The 15,049-nt window shown below is 44.5% G+C and overlaps 2 protein-coding genes and 1 long non-coding RNA gene across 6 annotated transcripts in view; 2 read left to right on the top strand and 1 right to left on the bottom strand.

Moving 5' to 3' along the window:
• Positions 1 to 1,482, top strand: part of LOC116841326 — a 2,160-nt gene extending 678 nt beyond the window's left edge. The window contains exon 2 of the long non-coding RNA XR_004377537.1: positions 778 to 1,482. This is a non-coding gene — a long non-coding RNA (uncharacterized LOC116841326). The remainder of the gene's footprint in view (positions 1 to 777) is intronic.
• On the bottom strand, positions 1 to 11,712 carry LOC116841324 (autophagy-related protein 2 homolog A). 4 transcript variants are annotated; one of them, XM_032809111.1, is made up of 16 exons: positions 10,946 to 11,712; positions 9,772 to 10,084; positions 9,384 to 9,694; positions 9,029 to 9,166; positions 8,676 to 8,900; positions 8,019 to 8,494; positions 7,636 to 7,938; positions 7,373 to 7,487; positions 6,461 to 6,561; positions 5,156 to 5,647; positions 4,776 to 5,057; positions 2,819 to 4,612; positions 1,968 to 2,741; positions 1,592 to 1,866; positions 1,221 to 1,522; positions 1 to 1,027 (listed from the first exon to the last, which is right to left on the bottom strand). In XM_032809111.1, the coding sequence occupies exons 1-16, from the start codon at positions 11,120 to 11,122 to the stop codon at positions 791 to 793; spliced, it is 6,315 nt and encodes a 2,104-aa protein (XP_032665002.1). In that variant the 5' UTR covers positions 11,123 to 11,712; the 3' UTR covers positions 1 to 790. The 4 variants fall into 4 exon arrangements, with proteins under 4 accessions (XP_032665002.1, XP_032665001.1, XP_032665004.1 ...); XM_032809110.1 differs by having other exon boundaries at positions 9,029 to 9,211; XM_032809113.1 differs by lacking the exon at positions 10,946 to 11,712 and adding an exon at positions 10,506 to 10,713 and having other exon boundaries at positions 9,029 to 9,211.
• A 452-nt stretch (positions 11,713 to 12,164) lies between these two features.
• LOC116841325 (transmembrane protein 179) lies at positions 12,165 to 13,910 on the top strand. The gene is made up of 2 exons (XM_032809115.1): positions 12,165 to 12,458; positions 12,835 to 13,910. Exons 1-2 carry the CDS (start codon positions 12,349 to 12,351, stop codon positions 13,388 to 13,390), a joined length of 666 nt encoding a protein of 221 aa, XP_032665006.1. The 5' UTR covers positions 12,165 to 12,348; the 3' UTR covers positions 13,391 to 13,910.
• The last annotated feature ends 1,139 nt before the right edge of the window (positions 13,911 to 15,049 follow it).

Consider the following 15,049-nt stretch of genomic DNA (forward strand, 5'->3'; position numbering starts at 1 on the left):
TATCGCGCGTATATTATTTTATTAATAAAAATCTTTTTCATATACACATCATTGGTATAAAACGCACGCATAATTAAAATAAAAATACATACAAGCGCGTAATGTATTTTTTTACGATAGAACTCGCCTCTTTTTCTTTATATGTATACTATAACAAATCGCGTATTTCATTTCGACGTATAATACATCGTACAAGGAAATTAACGGAATCGAAATATATTACACTATATTAATATCGAGTAGTACTCCGTAATTAGAGTCTAACGACTACTCCTGCTTTCTTTCTTTCTCTGCTTCACTGACTTTCTAAGTTTATTTCTAAGTTTGAGTTTTTTTCTAGATATCATTTGCCTGTGTGTTCGCATGATCCAACCGGACCTAATTGCACAGATGAAACACGATTATTGTTAATCTTGATTGTACGATCATTGGTGTCTTCTTTTTTTGTACACGTGTATACGAAGACGCGTTTTCAGAGATATCACGAACAAATTCTAAATAAGATTTAAATTTCTCTCTTGAGCCGAATTGCGCGTAGTGTGTTTAGTTTCCTCGCGCGAGAGCTCGTGTCCTTAGGAAATCGTTGGTATGGGAAATGTTGAATACCGACATTGATTTCTCGCTATTTCGCTGTCCGTTTGTGAAGTTTATCGTTTGCACTCAAAACATTTTCACTCGAGCATGTCGCGGTACAAGATTACCTGACAGATCGATCGAATTCGAGAGATTGCGTTGAGCAGAATTGACGAACAATCCGATAAATTTAACGACTTTCAGTACCACAACGAAATTAACTCATATCGGAATCCTGCCGCCATTTCTGAACCGCCTCGCGACGCGCATCAGGCACCAGCTGCGATCGCATACCGCCCAACACATTGCTGGTCGCTTCTGTGGCTAGAATGATTGGCTTCACGACCGTCGGAGGGATTTGTCGCAACACTCCGCCAACCGCGCCAGATACACCCTTGTGCTCGTGTTCCTCACTCGCTACGCGGACCAGCTGTGTCGCAGTTTCACCCAAACCCTGGATAATGAATTAAAAAATATGTATATTAAATTTACGTGATTAAAACATGGTGATTACATATTGTTAGAAAAGTTATAATCCACATATATCTCAACTTCTTTAAAGCATATTTTTTAGGAGACACTCGTCTCGAGATACTTGTTATCTTGAAATATCGTGACGAGTAATATGTCGTCTCTCATTCACTCACTTCTTTGACCAGCATATAGGCGTTGGCCACTCCTTCGCGAATATCCAACGGCTGACTGTGCCTTTTTCGACGGCCTTTCTGTCCTTTATTTTTGTACCTCACGCTGGGACCAGGGCTGACCATATCGTACGCCGTTTCGGCTGTGCTCTGTATCGCGTGCACGAGTCTGGATGTGAGTTCTAACGCCGCCATCGCGGTGGACGTCGTGAAACTGTTTGCACCACGCTGTAAACCACGCACGATTCTCCCGTCTTTTTGGTACTGTTCGATCGGTAGCCAGAACAAGTCACGTATCCCTTGAACTGCAACGAGAACCTCGTTCAACATCATACTCGCTTAATCTCTTTTTCTCTTCGATAGTTATTACTTACAAAGCTGCACCACAGAATACATCGGGCCTACGCCGCTTAGCAAACCCGGCAGTTGATTCTTTTTAATGTCCTGCAACCACTCCGAAGCCAGATACGCGAGTAGTTTGTCATATCCCAAAAGTCCGTATCTGTGCGACAATCTCTTCAGCCTTAACTCGGAACAATTCAATTGCGCCAGACCCATCAGCAAGCCGGCCAACGGTCCATGAGTGAGATCTACGCGCTTGCCCTGATAGTCCAGCTTGACGAGAACTTCCGGAGAAAACACCACGCTTCTGTACAGAGGGATTTAAAAATGTGAAAGCCGCTCAATCGTACAGTAGGTATTATATTAAACCATGACAATGTTGACTTGTGTGCTTTCGAGTTTCCGCACCTGAAGTATATTGGCTGGCTATCGTCATGAACCTCGTAGACGGTCTTGGCTTTCGTTTTGTTCTCTTTGATCGTCAGCTCGTCCTCCAGCATTATCAATAAATTTTGATCAATAATATCATTCTGCGACATATCCATTATTGCGTCGTTCATCGACGCATCATCATTCACGCTCATAACGGGCGGATGATGCGTGGGTGTTCCTTGTTTCGATACGGAGGTGGATTGCGAGCTATTATTGGATACTGTGCTAGCGTTTTCTTGGCTCTGCTTCGATCCACCACCGCCTAATTCGTTAAAAAATTGTATTAAGAACAGTAGGCTATCCTGATCAATGTTCAGTCTCAGTGGCAGTAGGCCAAGTTTTAAACAACATTCCTGAGCGTTTAATCTGGGATCCGGCCTTACGTGAACCGCCTTCATGGTAAACATATTGGCATGAGATTGCCTCGGTCTCGCCTCACTGCTATATTGGTAAAGGAATTTGTTGATACGCGACGACGCCAGTCGGTCCCTTACTTCAATCTCGTTCACCAACAGAACCTGCCTGGACGCTTCCGCGGTGTTCTCCGGATAGACCTCGTGCTGGAAGCGGATCTTATTCAGCTGCAGCTCCATCAGCACGTCGTGCCGTCTGCCCGGGCCGCCCAGCGTTTGCCAGTCGATCAACGATTCCCTGCTTCTCATTGCGCAGGGTGAGTTCGGAACGCTGCCAAAGTGCACCTCGTTCGAGTTGGACTTGCTGAAACTTACTCCACCTATGGCGGATCTACTTCTGCGGACATGGTAAGAGAATCGTCAAGTTTAGAAAAACATCGCTTTTGTCTGAAAACTAGCTTACAGCTAAAGTACCTTCCATGCGTGGTATTGTAACGCGCGTTATCGTTGATGATCACGTGCTTTTGGCATGGCGGCGGCGGTTGCGTCTCCTCAAAGTCCTTGCCGCCGTACATGTGCCAGATCAGCGTCATCTCGCAGAGGGTGTACTTCAATACAGGCGCGGGGAAATTCGGCGGAGCCTGTAGCAGATTTGCTTTGCCGATCGGCACGTAAAAGTGATTGTCCACTATCCTTAACGATTCCTGACACAGCCAACGGACTTCAGGCACGCCGCAGCGCGGTATTATGCCTATACCAGCCTCCTCCCCTAGAATACAGAATTCCTCGTCGGCGTCGTCGGACTCGACAGTGTCACACGCGACGACGGTGGCCGTCGTCTTAGCGCATTCTCGCGCGCTCTTCCGCGGTTCCGCGTCTCCGCGGCTCTGCGAGGTAGCGGGACAAGCCTCGTCGGGAAAGAAGAACACCTCGACTCGATTTTCCATCATCGGAGTCCTGCCGTCGACGTTCGGTGTCGTTGACGCCGTTCCCTTCACGCCGGTCTCCTCCAGCGCGTCCTCCATCAAACTGTATACTCGCTCCACCTGACTCCTGCTCAACGTGTTTATACTTTCCACATCCACGAGACTCTCCTCGGGCGACCTGTTGTGACTCGACGACGACGACGACGACGGCGGCGGCGGCGGCGGCGGCGGCGGCACGGGCATGCTTTCGGCGCTGGCTGCCGCCGGACTCGGCAGCAGCAGATCACCGTCGCTGGCGATATAGTTGAGAAGCTGCATGAGAGCGCGACCAGAGTCCGAGCACGTGCGCACGTGCAGCACGTTGTTGCTCGCGCGAAGATCCACCCGTGGCGCGCCGCCACACATCTTCTCGTTCAAACGTAGCGACAGTTCGAACAGCCCGAGATTCATCATGCACACATAATCCCGCTTGAGGTCCACGCATTTGCCCGACGTCTTGTCCGACACGAAGAGCGCGATCTCCTCTGCGATGAAGCGCAACGTCGACGTATTGGTCTGCGCGGCGATGTTGCTCGACACGCTAAAGTTGCCCAGCGTCACCACAGACCGGAGCGGCAGATGAAGCGGCCGATAATCGACCGCGCAATCCCACAAGTGCAGGTGTAGCTCCGTGAGAACACCCGGTGGCGCGTAGCCGGGTACAGGATAATCGGCTACGTCCAGACAGTCGATCAACTGTGTGTACCACGCGGTCGCGTGAGAACACATCCGATGCCTCAGCGTAGCGTTTCTCATGCCCACCGCCACGCGGAACGTTTTGACACGGTGTGTCTGATGTGCGGCTTGTATTTTCACCGCCAACGTCACTATGTCCGTCTCCGTGACGTTGTTGCAACCGCCTGGATTATTACAGCCTGACTCACTCCGATAAATGGTGTCGTAGCAGTGCGGTATGACGCTGTTCACGAATCGCAAAGGTGGTGTCTGCGACGAGCTAGTCGCCAGACCGAAGTGGTTCAACCACATGTTCCTCGCCATGCCGCACATGTAGCCGAGATCGTCGTCGCCGCGGAACGCGGTCACGGAGAATATCGTGGCGTCCTCTAGTCGGATCACCACTTCGCCATGTTGCATCGGAATAACGTTGCGCGTGGAATCGCGAACAGGCGTCCGCATCACCAGCAGACCCTGACTGATGTTGACGGTTACCGCTACCTTGCTCTGCGCGTCAATCAGATTTCTCGACATTCGATCCTTGTAGTAATCCTCCGTGGAGTGAAACACGTCCTCATCGTCCGATTCGGAGTCGGAGCATTGGATGCCGCTTTTGCACATTCGGAACCTGTCAAATAACATCGTGTGTTCGACTTTGTAATTAATAAAAAAAGAAAGAGAAAAAGATAAAAGTTACATATGGAATTTCAAAGAAATAGAAACAGAAAGATTTCAGATTCAATCTAATAGAACATTCCAGAGCGTCATCTCCGGAGCCATCTCATCTATACCTAGGCAGCGTGCCGGGTTCTGGTAAAAGAGTCGACGCTAGATCAAGGCCGCCGTGAATCTCCATGTTAGACATGCATCTGGGTTTCGGCGCCGACGGCTCCCATAGGAACAGATCGGTGTTGAATCGGTTGTACAGCAGCTCGTAAACGCGTTTCGATGGTATCTGAACGGAAACGCACGGTAGACTAATGTCCAATTGCAATCTGGAGCCGCGTGTGCCCTCTTCTATGAATTCCAACATCTCTTGCCGATTGCCGGGTATTATCAGTTCCTCGCCCTCGCTGTTGACGACAAGAGATATCAACTTTACAAATTCGTAACATCAAAATCACCATTATAGCCACACCTCTTGCTTCGAATATTCGACATTAACGCTAACCTCTGCTCGTTCTTTTCGGTCTGCTCGTGAGCAGACCGAGAATGAGGCGTGTCGGACTCGCGAATAACGCGTTTAGAGCTGAACGGAGAAGGCTCATGTTTGGGGGTTTTCTCCAAGTTTTCGTCCAAACTCGAATCTTGCTCCCCCTCGGAGCTGTCTTCTAATTGTGCGCCGAGACGACGCGGATACATAGTGATCACTACTCTCGCCCAACCGAAGCCCTCGCTGACTTGCTGATACGAAGCGTCGCTTTTCTCGTCGGCTGTGATTCTGCCGATTTCAAGCGGAACGTCTCCTTCGGTCTCCACGTACGAAAGTAACAATCGACGGCACTGCAACTCGTATCTCCCTAGACAGTGAGACCGACTCTCCGTGCTGAAGCGTACTTGTGCGTCTGCCATCTGCAGTAATATGTAATCGGATCTCACGGATCTCTTCCACCATGGCGCGCGATTCATATCGTGCAGCGGTCTTAGATCTGGCACGGGAAACCTGTGTGAGGAAGACTGTGTGAGTCGAATCTTTCGTATGTATATAGAGTGAGTTTGCTGTTGTTTCATGTGGTTGAGACAGAGTTATTATTTATTATCATTTATTATTATTAAGGCCCCTCTTTATTTAATGACGTCGAAAGAAGCAAAAAATCGTTATATTTATCGTTATCGTTATAAAACGATACTTGTGATTGATTCAGCAGATTTGTAAAATTTTCCGCACGCTCTTCTTTTGCCGTTAAAATCAGTAAGTAGTTACAAAATTAATATGACACGCAACTCACGCAGATTTTAACCAAACTTTTCTCACCATTTCTGTTATGTTAATTTTATAGCTATTTATTGATTGTATGACAAAAGAGTGTTTGGAGCATTCTACAAATGTGCTAAAGCAATTACGAGTGTCATTATGTGGATATATCTTTTTATTTCAACGTATAACGCAAGAATCATGAGAACACAATGTCTGGCTTTTGAAGTCATCAAATAAGGACTTGCCTACGCGAGTATTCAGGCGCCTTGGTGAAAAGAAGTAGAGGCCTGTAAGTGTCTCTAAACATCCCGATCTACAAAAGATCTTTCGCGATTGTTCCCTTACCAGCGCGTTTTAGTAATTTTAAACTATTTGTAAACTTCAAAATGACTCCCTTGGATGCGTCTCCTTTACTTCGACAGCTGTTAACATTGTCAGTTGAAAGTATAATCATTTGTGCCGATATGCTGCAGGACAAGAGCAAAGAATACGCGCTCTACCCATCCCGACTCATCCATGCAAGAATTTCCCTTATATAGAGTATGGTCGAGACAATACCTGAGTTTGATCGTGCAGGACGAAGAAGAAATCTTCACATCCACCCTGGAGTCTGGCAGTGTTGTGTTATCCACAGCCTGATCGAAAGATGTCTGCTGATTCTGAAAATATTTTAAATATACTGTAATGTATATACAGGGTAATTCACCATTGTTATGCCAAACGTTAATAGCATATAGAGGACACTTGGGGAAGCAATTTTTGTCACTTGGAAACGCGTAGCTACGAAGCTATTATCGTATTGCGTTCAGTTGTCGTGGATTAGGCAATCCGCATTACGGCAGCTGTGAATGAGCCGTGTGTGACACTCTCTACACGATAGCAGTCTAACAGATTTCTTTTATTCTAATTAGTCCTGTTAAATCTAACTATTAAATTTTTAGGAATGTTGACGGGAGTCTCATAGACAAGATTCTTTGCGTGACTTCAGAAGAACAAGTCAATTGGCGTTAGATTTGGTGATCGAGCTGGCCAGAAAACAAGTCCTCCTCGTCATTTCGTCTCTTATAGAAATAGTTTATAGGACAAAAGTTGTCTCCTGTGAAGGCACTCTACATGCTGTTAATATATGACGTAACAGTGGCAAATCATCCTGCATGTGTGTATGCATGTATATGTCTACACACACACACACACACACACACACACACACACACACACACACACACACATACACACACACATACATTTATATATATAATTTTTTTTAAACACATGTTTAATTTCAATACTAGTAATTGAAACATTTTTTGTATGAAATAAAACATAGGTAATTAAAATATAACGTTATAAAATGGAACTGTAAAATAATTTCAAATATACATTTGAAAGTATAAATAATAAATATTAGAATGTTTCATAGAAAAATTATATTCTTCACCAGAGTCAACTTTTCACTGGAAATATACTTACATCTCTAGTATTCACTACAGGATTGCCAGTGCATATTGGTTGCGGATTAAGCACAGCAGATATTCTATCTATAATCGTGATGTCTATCTCGCTTCTGCATGTCTCCAATTGAATGCTGAAATAAAAATAAAGGCTAATAACGGGGAAGAATCCGTAATCGAAGATCACGCGTTGACACGTATTTTCAGTGAAAAACTTAATTTAAAGTCGGGCGCTTACACACGCTGTCGCTATGATCTAGATTAATCTACAAAATGGCTCACTCAATCTCTGTGCGTGGGTGTGTAAACCGCGTTGAATGAGCGTGCCGAACAGCTTTCTCTGTGTACTTGAACCTCATTCTATAGTTTGTCTTATTGGGAAAAGCAAGTTCGGTTACATTCTCCTTTGGAAATCCGAGCAATTCGACGAATTCCATCGTTGGTGTTCCGTACGAACCGGGATTGGTGGAGTCGATCAGGCACTCCATAACTTCTAAACTAGCTAAAGTCAAATTTCCCGATATCGTGGAGAACTGACTAGTGGTCTTTTCGTTTCCCTCGACGACAAGCGGCGCGCCTAATAATCTGTAATGAATCAAGGTTTGAAGTGGAATATGAATGTAATCAGTCTTTATCGTTGATAGTACATAGACGCATCCGCGTACCTAATATGACTAAGTCGACAGGCATCCACAAGCAATTTCGACACTTTGTCGAAATCTTTGCTTCCGTAGCCGCCTGTTGCAAACATTCCCAATTGTTTGAAGAATTCCTTCGCGATGCTTCTCATTTGCTTGATGCTACTGGAGGTGAGACCGATCGTGAACCGTCCTTCCACACACGGTGTCAGTATATCCTCGTGCAATAGCACCAGAGCGACCGAGGACATTCTCATATGGAACTGAGATGTCTCGGCGGAAGTGTCGTTGTCTGCGTTGTATCTATGCTTATTGTGCTTGGATAGATTCGTCGTCGAGCTCTTCGAGCTGATGCTGCTGTTGGATATGCTGCCATCCATACTAATGTTGTTGCTCATCATCGAACCGCTCATCGATCCCGGCAGTTGCATTGGCAAGAATTCGTCTTCGTTGTCAGACTCGTCCACAGGGTCCGTGGACCAACCTTGAGTGTATCGCAAATCCTATAATAAAAAAAAAAGAAGAGAAAGAAAATCCTCACGATGTACATTACGTTGAGTTACGTGTATTCGTAATGCTGTAGTTGATATGTCAAGACATGAGGACGGAAAAGCTCGTAGCAATAAACAACCGCGTTTTCAGCAAACGCGACATATTCGTAAAACGTTTATAAATGTCAATTACCGTGGTTCTTAAGTCTGGTGCAGGATAAGTGTGTTGAATGAGTTCGTGTTCTATGCGACTAAAGTCACTGCCGGCTATAGGTTTTCCCGTGTAGGTCCTCGGCACGACGTTACTAACATCTTCCAAATCCGGGGACGCTAGGCCATGTGCTAATTCCAGCAAGACGTGCAGCTGTCTGGGACTTAAGAACAGCGTGAGAGATCCCAAGGTAATTTCTAGTTCCACCTGGAACATATATGTTGTTCCCTTCACTTGGAGAACACAGAGAGAATACAATGGAAACGTTACTGTTATTTCGAATGCCGTTCAAGCTGAAGAATCAGACACGAAGTGTGAAGAATGACGTGATTTACCTTTGGTCCCGACACTCCTTCCTCTTGTTTTATCTTCAATCTCATTTCTTGTCTACCCGCCAGCTTGGCAAACATGATGGGATTCGATTCGCTCACATTATTAGCGGCATTTCCCTCCGATGGAGTGTGTGGCGTGTTCTGCGTAGGAGACATTAGCGCGGAAGAAAACAGACTGTCCGAGTTCTGTTCGCGTTAGAAGAAGAAGAAGAAGAAGAAAAAGAAGAAGAGAGAGAGAGAGAGAAAGAGAAAAGGTTGATGTAAAATTTTCAGAATAATTATCTGTAGTTTTTTTCATGTTAAAATTTGTCGCAATACTGCCGACCGTTCTGAAAGAAACACGTTTGTCAATATTTACTTTGGAATCGGGCGTGGAGCATGTGCTTTCCACCATGCTTTTAGAGAACGTTCTTGCATGAGAGGGAAACTCGTCGGTGTTGAAGGTCACACCCTCCAGGTAAAACCGTTTGGTAGTGAATGCCGAAATGATGTAGGTCTTGGCGGACTCCTTGCAGTCCAAAGATGTACTGCTGGGATCCAATCCAGCCTCGTCCGAATATTCGAGATTCTGTATGCACATTTCCATCGCCACTCCTATGGACGAGTCCAGGGGGACGTGCTCCAGGCGTATCACAGTGTCTATGAACCTGACTTTCACCTTGGATAAGACTGAAACGCAGCAGAGTTATCTGTCTAATGAATGACAAAAAGCACGAAAGCAAGCGAAATAATACGGTATACTCTACTCGAATCTATCGTTTGCGCAAACATCTCCACCGCTTCCAAGGGTTGAGTGTTGGTCGTATTGGCTGTGTCCTGTTGCAGACATTCCTGTGCCAATTGCATACTCGACGTCATGGAACTCCACATGGACTCGAACATTGACGCGCCAGTGTCGGTTCTTTGTCGCGGCTGCACCGTGAGTCTGAGACTTCTCACTTCGACGTAACTCGCTTCCCTGAGTAATGCCGCCCATGGTATGCTGATGGACACTTCCGTTATGAAACCGTCGACAAATTCCAACGGGAGTTGCTGCTGCTCCCCCAATTCGTTCAGTGCCTATAACAAAATAACAATTACTTATTATAAATTATAGTGTAGAAAACGATTCATTTCGTCTTTGAAGGAGAGATAAAGAAAAGATTCACGGATTGCTCGATTGCGCGTGTCGGAAAAAGAAGAAATGATTTGTGAGAAGCAACAGAAAGCAAACACCGTAAACACTATAAATGATCGAAGCACGCGCGAAACGCTCAAACACGTCGACTGGGAAAAGACAATCGCATTAGAGATTGCTCGACGCATAAATTAATATTTATTATTAACACGCCGCTCGCCACACAATGATCAACAATGACGAGTTCATACGATATCGATTGTTAATTTATTTACGAAGCAACACACCGAACGTTGCAAAAAGCTACAACAACAGCTAAACTCATTATTATTCAAAGACACGCGGAACGTTATGCAAAATTACATTAGGCTTATTCTCGCCTAATCATCATCAGTCATCATTGATGCGGAATGATTTGAATCAAAACGATCAGCTAGATTCGTCGATCAGTCGTTGAAACGTTCAATTTAAAGAGTCGAATTGAAGATCGCGCATGCACTATCACGCGCGACTGATGCAATTTTTGGTCTCTTTGTTCGCAGCAAATATCTCGCTGGCTGTGCACGCGCTCTCACTTCGAGGAAACGAGACGTAAAAATATGCACATGCAATAATCGCGTCGCTATGAAGCGCAGCGTTATTTACAATTCGCGCGTACGAATGTAATCTTATCTCTAAACGCTCCGTAGGAGCGAGACGGACAAACGAGAGAAGGGGAAAACGAGAGAGAGAGAGAGAGAGAGAGAGAGAGAGAGAGAGAGAGAGGTATGTCGGAACAAAGGAGAGCGAAAGATTCGGCTTACCTGCACGTCAAGACTGACGTTGGTTACACGACCGGTGCCGTTGTACAGGTCAATGTTCAACTGATCCAACGTCAGTTTCTCCTCCAGAAACTGGCCGAGATAACGTTGCAGCAGGTATCTGCTGGCCACCTTCTTGATACTCTCCGACCATGGGAAGCATCCCGACATCCAGGACATCTTGCTGGCTTGAGTCCGCGACTCACCGCGTGTATCTCCGCTATGTCGTGAACGTCATCACCATCGTCTGGTCGCGATCGCGGTCGCGAGCACGTCGTCGGGCATACCTTAGCAGCGGAGCGAGCCGCACGGGAGACAAAATCGTGTGTCCCGGACAAGCGCACCGTCCGTGTCGCACATAAGGCTGGACATGATACAACGCGAGCTTGTAACGTACACAACCGATTGACATAAACTGATTGGCATAAACGACGGCGAGGAGCGTCGCCGCAAGCCAAACAAACTGAGATTGCCCCGTTCACACGACGTCGGCCGCAGAGATTCAAGAGGATCAACTGACTCGAGACAGACGGAACCGATTCTGCTGCACCTCCCCGTTTATACTCACGGAACAATGCGACCACCTTCCGGACGGATAAAGTCTCTGAAGGTCATTTTTCTTTCTCTCTCGTTTTTCGTTTTCTCGGTTGCGTGGCTGCGTAAACACTAGTTGTAACCCGTCGTCATAGGCGCGCGACGTAGCCAAACGACGAGGAATGGCACCGCCGAAACTGCGTTTCGGACGCGCTGCTTTTACAGCGCGCTCGATCAGCTGATGGCGCGTCGTTCGCACAGCTGCGCTCGCGCACCATAAACGCGCGCAACGTTACGCACCGCGCTTCCCTTTGTTGCGCTTTCCGCCTGTCTTTTAGCCTGCTTTACGATTTTTACATTGCTTATGCTATTGCACATATATGTGCGATGCGTAGCAATTTTCCCGTAGCAAGACTACGGGAAAAGAAAAAGAGAAAAAGGGAATAATCAATCAGCGCGCCGTCGTATCTAATTCTTGTTGACTGTTTGCTTTTATTTTCAACTGAAGAATGGCGCACATTCGCTTATTGTGTGCGCATTCCAAAAGGAGTTTCACTTTCGCATCTAAGAGACTCGCGTGTAGAAAGTATCTTTGCGCGCAAATTCAAATGCCGGCGCGTAATCGCGCTAAGCAAATCGGAAGATTGATCGGCGGTTGCGACCACGCCGTTACCGTGAACCGCGACGGTGGTACTGCGCACACGTTCGCACCTTATTTTGACAAGGGACACGAGTGAGTTGCGTCGGAGATAACTGTCAAGGAGGAGGACCGAAACTCATGGATCATAATTAGTCACAATCTCTCATTAATTGTAATCTTTCGACTGTCGATCGGAGCGCAAAGAATTCTCGTTTGCTCATACCGGTGAAACATGGCACTGACGAATATTTTGTTGCTTAGTCAAATAGCGGGCTACGTCGTAGCCCTCATTCTGTCTCTCTGCATCATTGTGCCGATGAGTCTGCATCAAGATGAGTTTAGGTAACATTATGTCTGGCCGATGCAACAGATTGATGACGACGTTTGCAAGCATTTCATCTAACAAGTCTAGGAGATCGTCTACAATGTGGTCACAACGGTTACGTCTTAAAACGAATTCAATAAAACTTCATTTTTTTCACAGATTTACGCGAAAGAAATAGCATCGATTCGCAAACTATGACATTAAAAGGTAACTGTGACCACATTGTGAACGGTCACCAAGGATACTGCTTCAAGAGCGATTATTTAACAGTAGTGTAAATTTAGCGTAAATTTTTTTGATTACTATCATTCCAGTGACAGTGCAACCAATGTATTTTCTCCTTACATTGTGCTATGAACTAATATTTTATTTCTCTCTCTCTCTTTCTCACAGAGGACACTGTCTTCTGTTCTCGACTGGAGTCTGGCAAGAATCAGATGGTCAATTTGTTGTCAACTGGGCCTCGCAGGCATACTGTAATTATACGATATTTGTTGGACTGGTGCTCCTCATCACATCAGCGGTACAGATATACAGATTATCCCTGCTCATGTATCGTCATGAAGATAGCTCGTTCCTCTCAGCGTTTATCGACGTGGTCAGTTCCATCGTTCTGACTACCATCACTCTGATAGCAGCAATCATTGTCACTTTGGGTTTCATGACCTGGTGTCAATGTATGACAAAGAGGTTTCCGTCGTGCGAGCTGGCAGCCGGCAATGACATCGACAAGGCCGACGGCATAGACACATCCGGTTTTCACATTGAGCTCGGTGCTGCTCATTTTGGCATCTGGAGCAGTCTGACCGTTTGGGTCGGTCTGTCGGTCTTTGCTGTCTTGAAACTGCTGAGGTATCATCAGCTGGAGAACATGAAAGTTTCCATGTACAGGGAGAGGCAGAGATTGATAGAAGCCACTACGAGTAATCAGCAACAGGAGCTGAGTTAAAGTTCTGCAATGGTTCTTGTCTCAATCGAGTAACGCGCATCGCTCATCGCAGAAAAATTGGAAATCACGTTTGTTTCATAAGCATGTATATTTTGCGCAAAAAATAACATTCTGTATAAGATTGTTGGTTTTCATGCGCACATAAATCAAAGCGGTCATTCATTTCATACGCATAAACAATATCCCTTGAATGGAAGTCAATTGATTTTACGAAATAGCCATACAGCATGGTTCTTCTTTTATCGAGTGATCAGTTTATATGTACATATTTTTTAGTAAACGTGAGAAATTACAAGTAAAGTTCACTTATAACGATCGATCCCAATATAATTGTGTTTGTACATCAAGTGTATCAAATTTTATTGGTCACAGTGTGCCGACATACTTTGCGGAAATTCTATCATTATCTGATCGATAGAACCTGGATAGAACACTCTGTATAATCAACTTTCCATAGACTCAAACATTATAAGATTTGTATATACGTCGTAATAATAATGTATATATGTATGTGTGTGTATATCTATCTATCTATCTATCTATCTATCTATCTATCTACCCAGTAAGCAATCTGCGCGCAGACTGACGTCAGACTGTCGACAGGATCTGTCGAATCCGAGCAGGATCTATCGACAGATCCATAGACATCTGCATCCCCAATCTGCCGCCAGACTGTTGACAGGGTCTGCGAACAGACTCTGTCGACAGACTATGATGGCAGATTGCGCGCAGATCCTGTCGTTTCGTAGGTTCTTCAATTAAATTTTCTCATAATTTTTCATAATTACTCATAGAATAAGCGCTTTCTCATAAATACTCATAAAATACTATGACAAAAAAGATTTTTCTACATTATTTTTTCATAATTTTTAATATTTGCTCTAGTGAGATTCGAACTTGAACTGAAGACATCTTTTGGATAATCGTCCGTCGCCTTAGACACTACGCCAATTCCTCACTTGATAAAAAGCGCTTTGTATTGTCTATTTAAAGTTTAAGGAAGAAAAATATTATAGTTTGTTCGCCTTTTAAGCCGCAAAATATAGACGAAACCGTTTAGCGTATAAATAATGTAAGAGAGACTGGTACGATAATTCGAAATTAATTTTCTACCAAGGAATGTATAGAAAATTACTGCAATAAAACAGCAGATAATGACATTTTTCTATCATGTTAATAAAATACTGTACTTTTACATGTGCGAATTAATTTGGTCGATCGTCCCGTTCAGATTGTATTAAGTCTTATCAAAATCGAAGCATGATATATTTTTAAATAAACCATCAAAAAAATTCTGTAAAAGTTATTTACATAGCGAGACTAATATTTTATTCGGTGCTGCTGCCTTCAATACTTATTGCATGACGGTTAAATCGGATTTAATGACATAACAACATTTAAAAAAATAATAAGATGAGAAATTGTATGAAAAATTATGAGAACAATTTTTACCAGGAATGACATGTGTACGCCTTTAAATGGCCATTTAACCGTTGTACTATTCTATACTTGTACTCGTTATTTCTCTATTATTGTTGTTTTTTTATAAAAAATGTGTAATACAATTTTAAAATATAAACATTGTTTTTTATTGTGTATATGTGTACAATTATTGCACAATATAATTATCTTGACTTCTCTGCAGCATGGTGTGTATAT

Source organism: Odontomachus brunneus, unplaced genomic scaffold, assembly GCF_010583005.1.
Source record: "Odontomachus brunneus isolate Ranch 3 - 2012 unplaced genomic scaffold, Obru_v1 Obru_scaffold_015, whole genome shotgun sequence".
Classification (NCBI taxonomy): domain Eukaryota; kingdom Metazoa; phylum Arthropoda; class Insecta; order Hymenoptera; family Formicidae; genus Odontomachus; species Odontomachus brunneus.